The sequence below is a fragment of the Cyprinodon variegatus genome, unplaced genomic scaffold (genome assembly GCF_000732505.1).
Source record: "Cyprinodon variegatus isolate N-32 unplaced genomic scaffold, C_variegatus-1.0 Scaffold1122, whole genome shotgun sequence".
Classification (NCBI taxonomy): domain Eukaryota; kingdom Metazoa; phylum Chordata; class Actinopteri; order Cyprinodontiformes; family Cyprinodontidae; genus Cyprinodon; species Cyprinodon variegatus.
Window position 1 is genome coordinate 109080 of NW_015151575.1, and position 13509 is coordinate 122588.

The 13509-nt window shown below is 37.7% G+C and overlaps 1 protein-coding gene across 2 annotated transcripts in view; it reads right to left on the reverse strand.

The window, feature by feature from the left end:
• The window catches only part of adcy5 (adenylate cyclase 5), a 111682-nt gene that overhangs the window by 3169 nt on the left and 95004 nt on the right, over nt 1–13509 (reverse strand). Inside the window, exons 10-19 of one of the 2 annotated variants that reach the window (XM_015400590.1) lie at nt 10923–11082; nt 10329–10426; nt 8783–8870; nt 6812–6928; nt 6541–6699; nt 3852–4036; nt 3738–3758; nt 3365–3497; nt 1127–1390; nt 741–945 (exon numbers count right to left, since the gene is read on the reverse strand). In XM_015400590.1, coding sequence (XP_015256076.1) covers nt 741–945; nt 1127–1390; nt 3365–3497; nt 3738–3758; nt 3852–4036; nt 6541–6699; nt 6812–6928; nt 8783–8870; nt 10329–10426; nt 10923–11082 — 1430 coding nt within the window. The remainder of the gene's footprint in view (nt 1–740; nt 946–1126; nt 1391–3364; nt 3498–3737; nt 3759–3851; nt 4037–6540; nt 6700–6811; nt 6929–8782; nt 8871–10328; nt 10427–10922; nt 11083–13509) is intronic. The other variant, XM_015400591.1, reaches the window with a different exon arrangement.

A 13509-nucleotide genomic window follows, 5' to 3' on the forward strand; every position in this document is an offset into this window, starting at 1 on the left:
TGGCCCAAGAGCATGAATAGAGGTAGATGTAAGACACCAGTTTAGCTGTTTATCCTACAGTTGGGTTTACTTCTACAATAACAAAGCAGGCAGTCAGAACCACAGGCGTAAATGCAGTGTTCCAGGCTGCACGGAGAAAGGGGAAATTTTCACAAGCCTTCCCAAGGATCCAAAGACTCGACAGGCATGGATTATTTTTGTCTATCAGAAGATCCCTGCAAAGTTTGATGCTCAGCTGTTCATTTGCTCTGAGCATTTTACCGAAGACTGCTGGGCCGCTGACTGGATCGGACCGGGCATTCAAACCGAGCACTCAGCTACAGGGCTGGTCCGGGTCCAGAGCCAGCTGGGGACGGAGCGACCAAACCTGACCCGGTGACGGAATGCTTCACCCCACTGCCCGGTAAGGCAGGTCAATGCAATCAACTGGTTTTCCTTAGATAGAATATTCTGAACCAGTCTGACTGTATGATCTGGTTGAATTGTCTCTGTACAGTGCATTGAGATGACATGTTTTGAGTATTGGTGCAATATCATTAAAGTTAATTGATTTGAAAACTGTAACTAACCTGGTAGATATTTGAATTTAACAGACACCCTCCTCTAAAATCATCCACCATGCTTCCATTTGCCATGATTCATTGTGGGTCAAAGTGGATTGGTTGGGCTAGAACAGCAATGGCAGACAACAGTGGAAAATATGAGGCTCCTGTCTGCCGTTACAACGGTTTTATACAAACCTATTTTCATTTTAAAGTTGTTAAAGGAGTGTTCATTGATATATTTCATCTGGTCCATCATCCTCATGGCGTAGTCGGCCATTGCGCGAATGTGCGAGCGCCCAGCCTTGTCGTATGTGGAGTCATTGAGACCAGAAGCTGCCATGTAAGTGGAGCCGATTGTCTTTATCTTCTCCAGCTGCCGGAACTGGTCCTCACTGATGATCTATCAAGAGCAGGAAAGTCTGAAGTTGACACTATTCCAATGTCACAATAAAATAAATATAAAAAAAATTCAGATGGACATGCTGTGAAGCCAGCTGATCAATTACATTGGAACTTGGTGTGACTTTATGCAGCTGGAAAACCATTAGGTAGACTCAGATCCTGATAACATTCATGCTCACCTCATCAAAGTCTGCAATGATCTCGTTGAGCAGCCGAAGACACTCCACCCCTTCGTTGTTTGCCTCCAGCTCCACGTAAAACTCTGAGAAGTTACTAATGGAAGCAAACATGACGGCCACACACTCGCAGGACTGGTAGTAGAGCTCATCGTTGCGCCGCTCGCGCTGCAGGAAGTGAGCGGCCACGTCTTTGGGCAGGATGTTGTGGAGCAGACGCCGATTGTAGGCCTGCAGCTCCTCCATCTCCTCCTTCTCCTCGGTGGCCTGGAGGTCATTTCCAGATGAGAGTTTAAAGTCGAGGGAGCAAAGCTTTCCTGTTTCACTCATTACACTACAGGCTTAATTTTAAATGGATACAACTTCACAAACATATGGTTTTAGATAAAATAAACAAAATTAGCACTAATACCGTATTATACTGATGCACCTCCAGATCATTTTCACACACAAATTAGTATAAATGTTTTAGTTATATGTAAGGTGCTACAATGTGGATATCCATTTTCAACTGACATTATGAGCTGAATTTAATTGAACTGCAATGTAAACAGGATTCAATTAGAACAGATATAACTGACTTTTAATTAGTGCATACACATAATAAACTAAACCTTTGTTTTTTAAAGTGCCTTAACATGTTTGTTGTAAATTGGCTTCTTTTTTAATACATCACAAGAAGGCATAACAACTTTGATTTTACCATTTAAAAGGAGTTTCTTATTCTTAGTGAAAATCTTTCAAGATTGCGCTTCTTTTAGGAATTAAAAAATTTGCATTTTTATATATGAACTGTTGTCAGATTTCAAAGAAAAATCTCCATCTCAGGAAATGTGATGCATCTCTGCTTCTGTCTCCTTGAACCCCAGTCGGCCTCGGCAGACGGCCGCTCAGTGAGCCTGGTTCTGCTGAAGGTTTTTTCATGTTAAAAGGTAGTTTTCCTCTCCACTGTCGCTACAAGCATGCTTAGTGTGAGGGATTGCATTTGAGTCAATGCAATCAACTGGTTTTCCTTAGATAGAAATTTTTTAATCATTTTGACTGTATGATCTGATGAACTGTAAAGTGCCTTGAGATGACATGTGTTCTGAATTGGCGCCATATAGATAAACTGAACTAAATTGAAGTGATTGACAAAAAGATTTATATCGTATCATGGTTAGCCATTTCCCCAAAATAGCTTCTGCTGCCATTTTCTTTATATGTTTCTCTTTAACAAAGAGGATACTCATAGATCGGTGATTTAAGTAGTTTTGTTTTTCCGCTCTGTCTACAATCACCAGTAGGTTGCAGCAAATGGCTTCTAACATTTAGCCAGTGTCTGTACGGCTGCAAAATGCATCTTCAATATGAAGCAGAGCAGGTGAGCGAGGCGGAGTGGAAGAAATATGGTGGAGCGCAGAGTGGTTTTCAATTCAAAGGCCGGAGCGAGGATTTCGCTCCGCTTACGTCAATTAAAAATGTTGGAATATAAAATTTGTAAAATAACATTTATTTGATTTCAGTGTGATTTTTTTGGACAAATAACACCTAAATAGCGAGGTGTTACGTTCACAGCTGGAAAACAGTGCGATAATTTAACAGCTAGTTAAATAAGACAATACACGTGTATCGGTCACATGATTAAATCAAACGCTGTGTGTCTCAGGGCCCTGGCATAATTACATGAAGGAGAAATGTCAGAAAATGCCTTCTTCTGAAAATCTGAGCGAGTGTGGAGCGATTTCGCCGAAGCGGCAGGAAAATTAAGGTGAGCGTGGAGCGGATTTTGAGCGGAGCGTCCTGGCGCAACTTTGAGCGGCAGAGCGAATGATTGAGCGGGAAGCGGGAATTGAGCAGCGCTCAGTTCACATGCTTTGATATAAAGCATAAAAAAATTACCGACTTGGTGCAATAAACTGGATTTACTCGCACCAAATTTGAATAATCAACTGAAATTTTGTAACTACGATTAAATGTATAGAATGTATTGGAACAGTAGGATATACCAGTAGGTGTTTTATAACTAAACGACAATTTAGAAAAAAAGCTTCACAGCTACTTCAGCTTCTAAAATATCCAACCAAAGCCCTATGCTAAGTTTTTTTCTTTTTTACTAGAAGTTACAAACTGAATCTTCTAGAGCAGATCAAACTGGTTCAGCCACATGGCCCTTTCCTGAATCAGTTTAACTCCCCTGTTCCTAAAGGAACCGGCAGGAAAACCAGATTCCTGGCAGTCCAGGCAGCAGCTCAGACTGACCTGCAGCTTCCAGAGGAAGTCGAGCCTGGCTGTTGACTCCACCTGCTGGGCGTGAAGGTAAAGGGCGAGGACGAAGACTGTGATCACCACTGGGGTCATGATCTTCAGAGGAACCTTGTTGTCAACGACGCAGCTGGAGGAACAAACAGGCAGGCTGGTGTAAGAATCAGCAGAACAATCCAGAGATACAGGTGTTACCCAACATTTAGAATACGCTCCAAGGAGGAATCCGACACAAACAAGCTGTCCTATAAATCTGGGCTCGTTAGCACAAGCATCTGTTGCCAGGGGGTCATCATTAGATTCATTAGTGAGGTAACGACGCTGCCGGTTTAACAGATGATGGAGCAATGAGGACATCCGACTATCTCACCTTGTACTGTTATCTGGTTTGCTGTGAGGAGAGAAACAGAGAGGAGCTGATCAGCGGTCAGGACGGGTCCACACTAAGGTTCAAGCGTTGGACAGAGGTGACGGTAACACTCACGTGTAGTTTATGGCGTTTGCTATTACCAGCAGGTCCTGGTTGTCAAACAGGCTTACTTTAGGCACCTCCATTATGAGAAGGTAGAGCAGCTCGATGAAGAGCATGAGGAAGAGTTTCCCGATGCTGCTGATCTGGAGGAAGACGGAGCAGGCCAGCAGACTCAGAAGCACACAGGATGTGAAGTACTGAGGAGGACACAGAGAAAGAGAGGATTTATCCACAGATAATCGAAATAAATGTTTATTTTTTATATAAAATATCACGTCTCCATATTCTTTACCATAAATAGGATTTGATCTAAACTATTGTATTATGGCTATTTTATAGGATGATTAACTTTTAAAAGAAGAACAAAAACAACTCTATTAACTTATTTTGAGTGAACCATACTACATTATAAGATATGGTGCATATCTTATTATCAGGTGAAGTATACTCATTACTTAGGGAGATTATCTCATTAAGCTGCATGGAAAAAAGTCCAAAAAGACCTATTTAAAGACAATTTTTACTTATATCAGTTTTTGCAGTGATGTTAAATCAATTTCTTAGGATGACATGAGCTTAAAGTAGAGACTATATCTAGTGTTTCCCTATTTCACCTTAACAATTCACTTAAATAATAAATATCAGATCATAGTCATCTGTTAGATCAAGGGTCTGAAACAGTTTTTTTTTGTTTGTTTCCCTTTGTTATTCTTTGTTCTGTGCCTCCATGGAAAATTATGGCCCCTCGTAAATTTAGCCTACAGCCACTGCTGGCTATAAGATACAAATCCTAATATTTTTTGATCTCCCTATAATATCAATAGGATTATAGCACAAAATGCTGTAGGATCCCTTTTCTTAGTGCAAAAATAGTCATCTTCATTTGGCGTACAATTAAATGACCTCAGGCCTTAACAAGGCTGGAGAAAAGCCATTACGAAAAGATAACGTGCAGCTAAAGGAGACACAATGTCTCACACAATTACTCTTTCTAAGGACCGGGTTTATAAATAGGATATCTGTAACCAGGCTAAAGTCACCTAGATTAAATATGTGACATTTACACAATCTGTCAGATAATACACAGTGTAGTAACGCATCACTCTACCGATGTTACATTAGGAAGCGAACATCCCTGCACTTTTTTCTTTCTGTGTTTATCTGGAAAGAGTCTCTGAACTGATTTTTGTAGATCTTTAGACTTAGACAACTTTTATTGTCGTTCTGTATACACTCTGCATATACAAAACAAAATTTCATTTTCTACAGCTTTCATGACATTCCCATTACTTAAAGTGCAGGAGTGATCATATGTGAACAGTGTGGGAGAAAAAAAACATGGTGCAAAGAAAATGCATTAATCTCTACTTGGATTACAATAAAAAGAGGTGAAGTTTAGTAATATCTGAAAACCATCTCTTTAAGAGGATGTTGTCATCACTGCTGATCGCTTCTGGGGTAAAGAACTGGGTGGACTGTAGGCCAAAAGTCTGGCCTTAAAAAAAAAAAGGCTCCGCTAGACAATACATTTGCTTTTATCCCATTACTTCCGTTTATACGGATTGCATATATGCAAAACATTATACCTCTGGTTACATAATCTTGTTATAATAATTATCAAAACATGATTCACTTTACTAACAAATAGACCAAAAATCATGGTCAAACACAGAAATAATATATAATATGCAGACAGGGCTCCATAAATTACTTGGAAAGCCTGCATATGCAATTAGAGCGAGGTACTGGTGTAGACGTTCGTAAAAATTGCAGTACCTGGCAAAGAACCCTGAACTTTTATTGATTTATCATATAGAATCCTAATAAAATTCTGAAGTTTATAGCTGTAATTAAACAAAATATGAATAACATTCTCCTGAAGAATAAATAAAGGGACATGTTGGTGAAGATTCTCAGTCATCCAGGTCAAAGTCATGACTATAACCTGGATGACCTTAATCTTCACCGGCATATTGCACTCAATATTGGGAAAGACACCCTCGGAATAATGCGTGAGTATGAGAAATTGCTTAGGTAAACTCTGCGCTATTTCTGACATTTTTAATTGAAAAAGCTTCCTGGATGGGAAGCGAAACATCTTATTGGAAACAAAGTCCAGTGGATTGTTTTTAATTTTCTTTTTTTGGAACAAAGGGACATGGTAGTTGGAGTAATGGTGCTTCATTGAATGTAATAATTTTTCATCTTTAGTTGTATTGTGAGTTATATACAAACCTATAACCTCCTGTTACACTTTTTTCTGTCAGATTATTGTATAGAAAATCTCAATGAATGAACAGTGGTGGTTTTTGCACCTGAAGCTGCATGAAACAAGTGGTGCATAAGTAGCAACAGTCCTACTAGCAAGGCTTAGAAGTGTTTTCCCCGTTAGCACTAGTTTTGCTTCCATGTTGCAGAGTAAACACAGGGCCACTTTGACATGAAACTGATTCTGAGAACAGCTGAGGGATAAAAAGGTTTTCCCTCATGTTGCCCATATCAGAAACCCTCCACCCACACACAGACTAACACTAACCACAACTCAAAGGACACAACTTTACCCTATGGGGACCAGTTGAATGTATCTGCAAATCCCCACATGTAGGATATTTATTTTGCAAAATACTTCCTCCACATTGTAGGTAAAACACACCCACATACCCACCCACCCACAAACACATATCCTCGGATTGATGAGCACCTCAGGGAAGCTGCAGATGAGGGCATCATCCACACAGGAGCCGTGTTGTGTGTCCAGGTTGTAGTTTAGTAGGAAAGCATGGCAGGCATTCACAAGGTCCTGGCTGATGTTGAGCTCTGACTGGATGCAGCTCCGCAGGCTGTGACTGCTGCAAGTGAACTGAACCAAATCAATGATTAGTGAGTGGACTCAGCTAATTAACACTCAGCTATTTAACTGTGTAAAAATTACGTCATCAACAAATCCGTAAGCATCATTGTTGGCAACTTACAATGTTAATGAAAGCAGATAGGAAGACGACGATGATGGTAAAGACCCCAACTAAGGTGCTGTTAATTCTGGACTGAACAATACTTTTGGAAAGAGTCTGCAGAGGAACTGGGAAGATCTGGGGAAAAATATAATAAACTGGATTAAAAGAAGAACGTGTTGCGTGTGATGGCACAAATGCTTAATCCAAAAACAAAGATTAATCCAACAACAAAGATTAATCCAACAACATGCTCCTGCAGTAATTGGCTTTTAACTTTATAGGGAGAATTCGCTTATGCCTTCACTGTAGATGAAACAAAATAAGCACAGGGGAATGAAGTGAGAGAGAAAAAAAACTCATGGGAATGGGTTGTTAGTGGCATAAAGGGAACTTGAAAAATTACATTATTATATTAAAGATAAAAATGGTTGATAAAACAAAAGAAAGACACTTTGGACTCATATTTAGATAAGTCAGTCAAAGGCAACTCTAAACAATTTTTTTTACTTTATTTAAAGCAACTTAAGAGTTGAAGTGGACTTACAGTTTGTGGGAGTTTATTTGTGATTCGTAGAGCATTAGAACTAAAAGCCAATTTCCCATATTTGGTTCTGAATATCCAGAGGGGATTTAAGCCAGAAGGGGTCTGAACAGATAATCCTAAATATACTAAATACTAAAAACGAGTCAGTAATGTATTTTGATGCTAAGCACTTCAGTGATTCATAGACTAACAGAAGGAGCCAGTGCAATTCTCAGCTCTAGTGAGGATGCAGGCAGCAACATTCTGGATCAGCTGCAGCTGTTTGATCCACCTTTTAGGCAGATCTGTGAGGACACCATTTCAGTAATCAATTCCACTAAAGATGAATGCATGAATAAGCAGCAATGGAACGAGAATAGAAGCAAGATTATAAATGCTGTAATATTCAGTCCTCTGTAGGACTTTAAATGCTATTTTTTATTTTATTTATTTATTTTTTTATTTAACCTGTATTTAACCAGGAAGTCCCATTGAGATTCAGAATCTCTTTTTCAAGACAGACTTGGCCAAGGTAGCAGCCAAACCACAGAAAGTTCATACATATTTACAACATATTACATTTTTTATAATAAAATCAGAGCAGTATGTTAAAACACATTGAGCATCTCATGAAAAACAAGCACATATCTCCATCACTACATTCTTCATGGTTGCTTTAAATTCATTAATGGACACGAGAGTTTCTAATTTGAGCTCTTTCTGGAGGTTATTCCATCCCCAAGGTGCAGAGTAGGGGAATGCAGTTTTTCCCAACTCGGTTGAAGCTCGGGGTACATTAAAAAGTAACCACTGAGAGGAGCGCAACTGATAACTACCAGAACTCACAGAACAGGTCTGATGGTATGATCAAGTGTCTTATTTCAAACAGAGAAACTTTTAGAAAAATGAAAAGTTCAATTAGCTTGTTCTTTCCCCTCTAATCTTATCAGAATCAGACCTTACAAACTCTAACTTCAGGACATAATAGACATCATAAAGATGTCTTACACAGACTCCTTTTACTGTATATTAAGCAGATCTAAATTCCAGGACCAATTAAACCATCATAACAATGACTCTTTATCAATATGCCGGTGAAGATTCTCACTCATCCAGGTCATAGTCATCACATTTTGAATTGAAAAAGCCAAAAAGTCAAACATCTTCAAACTTGGAAACCAAGACCAGTGGATTTTTTTTTTTTAAACCCCTCTGAAAGTAATAGAAACCAACACTATCTGACACTGGACTCTAACTTAGAGCAGGAACTTAAGTGAAAAATACAGCAAAAAAGAGCTACATAAAAAGCAATAATACTGTATGTAGTTAGAAATATAACATAAAATTCAAGTTACAGATTTTTAAGATTGGATGAACAAAGTTTTATAATGAGCTAATAGAGGGGGCTACATTTTATTCTCTGTTCACAACTGTTAGATTGATCAGGATGTCCAAACAAATCTTACCCCAAAACAGCCGTAAACAGCTGAGATGAACATCACGCCAGTGAGGATGATAAAGCAGGTGATGAAGAAGCCAATCATCAGATCAGAACTAAAAAAAAAAGAAACAGGAATTAATTTACAGTTTTTTATCTCTTTATTAGCCGTTATCCTTTTTTTCCCTACTGGATACCTTAAATTCCTACTGCTGATAAGATGCAACTTTCTGTTTTTAGGTTTAGCCTGATGCACAAAATGTCCAACTTCAGTAAATGATTCCTTATATTTTCATCAAACGAGACTAACTGTGTAGAAAAGAGTTTTATGATTCTGTGCTCTCAATAAAAACGATTCAACATCATTTAAACATGGATTCATTTCAGTAATTAACTTTAGAAGTTACATATGTTTTCGTCCTTTGGATGATAATGGTTGCTGCTAAAGAAAACCTGAAACATAGTTTCTCAGAATGTTAGGATGTAAGGAAAGAAATAGAAAAAGTATCAAATATTGAGGGAAAATTGGGAGGAAGGAGAAAATGTAGATGGGAAAAAAAACTACATGCTACAAGAATAACAGCCAGCTTTGAGATAAACATGTAGAGTGGCTGGGGTTCTAAAATAACGGCAGCGTCATATTTTGGCCGAGGAGAATAAAACAGAACTTTTTTTTTTTTTCAAAAGATGTGCAAAAGTCCTCTTTTTATGTAACCTTTTAATGCATCTGAAAATTAAGGCTCTAGAATCTGAATGAGGAGTAGAAAGACAATATGGAGAGGGCACTGACCAGCATCTACTGGTTTTGGTCCTGTGTGTTTCATCAAGTCAAACTTCAATGCTGTCAGCTGCCACAACATTTTTATGAACTTTATCATTTTTCTCTGCTGGTTAGCTTTATGGAGATACTGATTTTTCTTTTTCCAGAGGGACTTTGTACCGGTCCACACTGCCAGAGGTACCAGTGGTAGGTTTAGTGGTGATTCTGTGATTCATTATTTAGCATAATGGTCGGATCTGAAAACTAAAGAGAATATGTGGAGTATCGTCAAGAGGAAGGTGAGAGACACTGGTGCATGCCCCCTAAAGGCTTTTATCATAGCAACCAACAAAACCACAGGATGATCACATCCATGCCATGCCACAATGATGCAGAAATTCATGAAAAAAAAAAAGATCCAACCAATTACTTAGTGCATATTCTGTTTTTTCTTAAGGGGCATAGAGCTTGGAATCCTGAGGTTCTGAGTAAAACCCCCACTCCCACAGACTGCCACTGTGGGTTCCTGAGCAAGACCCTTAATCCCACACTGCTCCTCGGGCGCCGCATAATGGCAGCCCACTGCCCCCCAAGAGGATGGGTTACATACAGAGAGTTCATTTTATTGCTCTGTACTTGTGACAGTCTAATGACAATTTAAAAAAAAGCTGGAATATTTTGAAAAGGGACAACATTTTCAACTATTTTTTTCTTTTACACTTTCCTTTAGTATTCTTGATCACCTGTGCAAACATGCAGAACCCGAGCTCACATTCGTCAGGTACTATCAAAGCATGCCAGAGGAGTGACTCACGTTGGCACAATGACGATCTGGATGAAGCAGATGAAGAAAAAGACGAGGGTGGCGCAGGCCACATATGCACCGAACCTGGTGTCCACCTGTTTGGAGTACTGAGAAGAGGGAAGAGAAACTTTGATATAAAATTAGATTTTTATTTTTATTTATTATAATGTTTACGCTTTTACTAATACGTTTTGTGATGCCTGCTGACTAATAGTAGATATTGATAGAAAAATGGTCAGTAGTTCTATATGTGTCTAAGGCCAAACCAAATGAAATAAAAGAGTTTTTTATTTATTATTGAAATGACACTTAGAACCACCATGTGAGCATGGCCCAGACAACAGCAGAATTTGTAATACATCAGATTGAATTGTTGAAGATGAACCTTAAACTAAACTTAAATCATGTGGAAAAAACATGTCCTTCAATGTCTAAAGCAGGTTTCCTCCTTTGACTTTAAGCCTAATAATTTCAAAGAAAAACTGCAGCTTCTGTGTTTTTCTTTCCTTCAGGGACAGAAAGGAGAAAGCTCTTTGTACACTGCGGACGGCCTGTCACAACCACTTATTTGCTGATTTTCTGGCACCGTTTGTGTGGCCTAACCTTTTTTTCCAGGTCGGGTTCTCTGAAGGTGAGCAGGAACTTTTTGACGTGTTCGGAGCGTAGGCGGTCGATGCTGCGCGCGTCGATGGCCCTGCCCAAGAATTCGTCCACCTCGTCCTCTGGGTTTAGGTTTTCCTGCGTGTTCCTGAAAATAAAATGCCTGAATAAAACAAGAAGTGACCAAGTGACATTTTGTTCTTAGAACAATGTAAAAAAAAATGCTTTGTTCTCATAAAGAAAGGTGAAACCCCCTCCAAAATAAAAGTAACAATATTATCCGAATTATAATAATAATTATGTCATTTAAATGTAATGCATATAAATGATTGAAAATGTTCAAAACCAGTTTTCAGGTTTTTATTACAACTAAAATACTTTAGTATAGTAATAGAAGCCATCCTATTGCAACAAGAGGTGGGTAGAGTAGCTTAAACTTTACTTAAGTCTGAAAAGCACAGCTGTACACTTCAGTTTCTCTAACTAAAGAAGATAGAAGAAAAAAGAAATCTAGAAATGTTTCCAGTCATGATAAAAAAAAATATGCTTAGCAAAGATGTAAGATAAAATGTAAAATCAAGAGCTGGTGCTGATACTCCTAAAAAATAATAACTTTAAAATTATTATTATAAGAAATATTATTCCATGAAACCAAAGAACAGTATGCTGGTGAAGATTCTCAGCCATCCAGGTCATAGTCATTAAAAAAAAAGAAAATTAAAACAATCCCCTGGATGCTGTTTCAATTTGCATGTTTTTTTTAAACCATAAACAAGGTTTTGTTGGGCTAACGTATAAAATCTCGAACTCAACGCTATTCCTGACATTCTGAATTGAAAAAGCTTCCTGAATGGGAAGCGAATTGTTTCAAACTTGGAAAATTTTAATTTAATTTTCTTTTCTTTTTTTTTTTTTTTTTTACAAAGAACAGTAGCTTTACTCACACCTAAAACCTTTTTAACAAGTTAAACATTTCATGGAGGTCTCACAGGGATATTTCAGACTTCAGAGGCCATGAACAATCAGTATCCTACTCCAAGTATTTGTTTTATTTCAATTCTAAACATTATATCAGTATTTTAACCAAAGGACTTTAAAATGTTTCATTAAAACTAAACTTAATTCAACTGCTATTTTATGCATGCTCCGCCCCCACTGACCTTTAAAAAATTGCATCTTTAAAATCCCTTTTTTTTTTTCATATGCAGAATTCCTACGATCCATTTTAAAGAAGAAAAAAAACTTGGTTATCCCAAAAAAATATGTTTTTTTTTTTTTTTTACTTTTATAATAATGATGGGGAGAAACTATTGGTCAGGTGACAAATAAATTCTACATATTTGAAGCCAAATATAAAGTCCTTATAAAGAAGTAGAACTTCTTTTGACACCTTTTCCACATTTAAACACTCAAATTTACAACAAGCCAAATAATCAACAACTGACATGAAAACAGGCCTTTATTAATGTAGTATTTTAGAAAAATGCAGAAAAATGCAAATAGCAAAAGCAATAGAGACTAGCTCAGTCTAAGTCTGATAAAGAATATGGTCTGAAAAGGAGATAGAGCTATACGCTCTGATGTATTAACTTTAATGAGAAATTGTGTTTTCACATCTCATTTGCAATGATACAGATCTACAGTGTTTTAGCAACCAGCTCAATGTGATTTTCTTCTGAAATAAAGGTTAATATTCCAGCTGATGGCAAAGTTTGGTCAGTATAAAAGTGAAGCTCTGCCAAGTTTAAATAACTCTAACTTTAAATCTTTGGGCCCTTCTGATATTTACCGTTTTAAAAATCAGTTTTGACTTGGATAATCATAATAATTTGATAATTATCCATTAAATCCATGCTCAACAGCCAACTTTATCAATGGTGTCAGCAGTCTGGCTAATATCAAATCAAAAGCCTTTTAAAAAGTCAGAGACGTATTCTGAATAGGTGGCTTCTTCTACTGCTTCTTCTACTTCTTAATAGGGTTTGGAGTGTACACCTCTAACTACTACAGAAACACCACCTAAAAAAAACATCTGGGTCTATCTGCTGAAATGGAAAGTGCAAGACCTGCCATGGTAGCAGATTTCCAAATGACCCCACTCTATGATAATGACAAGTTTATTGGAAGGAGAAAGGAAAAGTTTTGAAGGACGAGCAGAGTCGGGGTTCTGTATAAATGATATTGATTGTTTTTTTTTTTTAACCCCTGTAGGTGAAACAGCTGCTGCTGTGCGACCAGCAACCATTACTGAGCTTTTGACCTTGAATGACAATATCTGTTTTAAAGCAAGTTTTTGGCACCTAATGCTCCAAACAAGAATTTAAGTGTGACAAAGAAACTTTGTTAAAAACTGCAAAAGCTGCTACTTAGATGAGTCAGAGCTCTTTGTGGGAGCATGTTTTCTAGAACAGAATAGAATAGAAAATCCCTTTATTGTCCCACAATGGGAAAATTCTGGTGTTAACAGCAGCAAAAATATTATAAAAAATTTGGACACACAAATGTGGACCTTAGAAAAATGTATAAGAATAACATTATAGTGAAGAGTTAAAAAAATAAACAAATGAAAAACGGTGCTTTTAAAAGCACC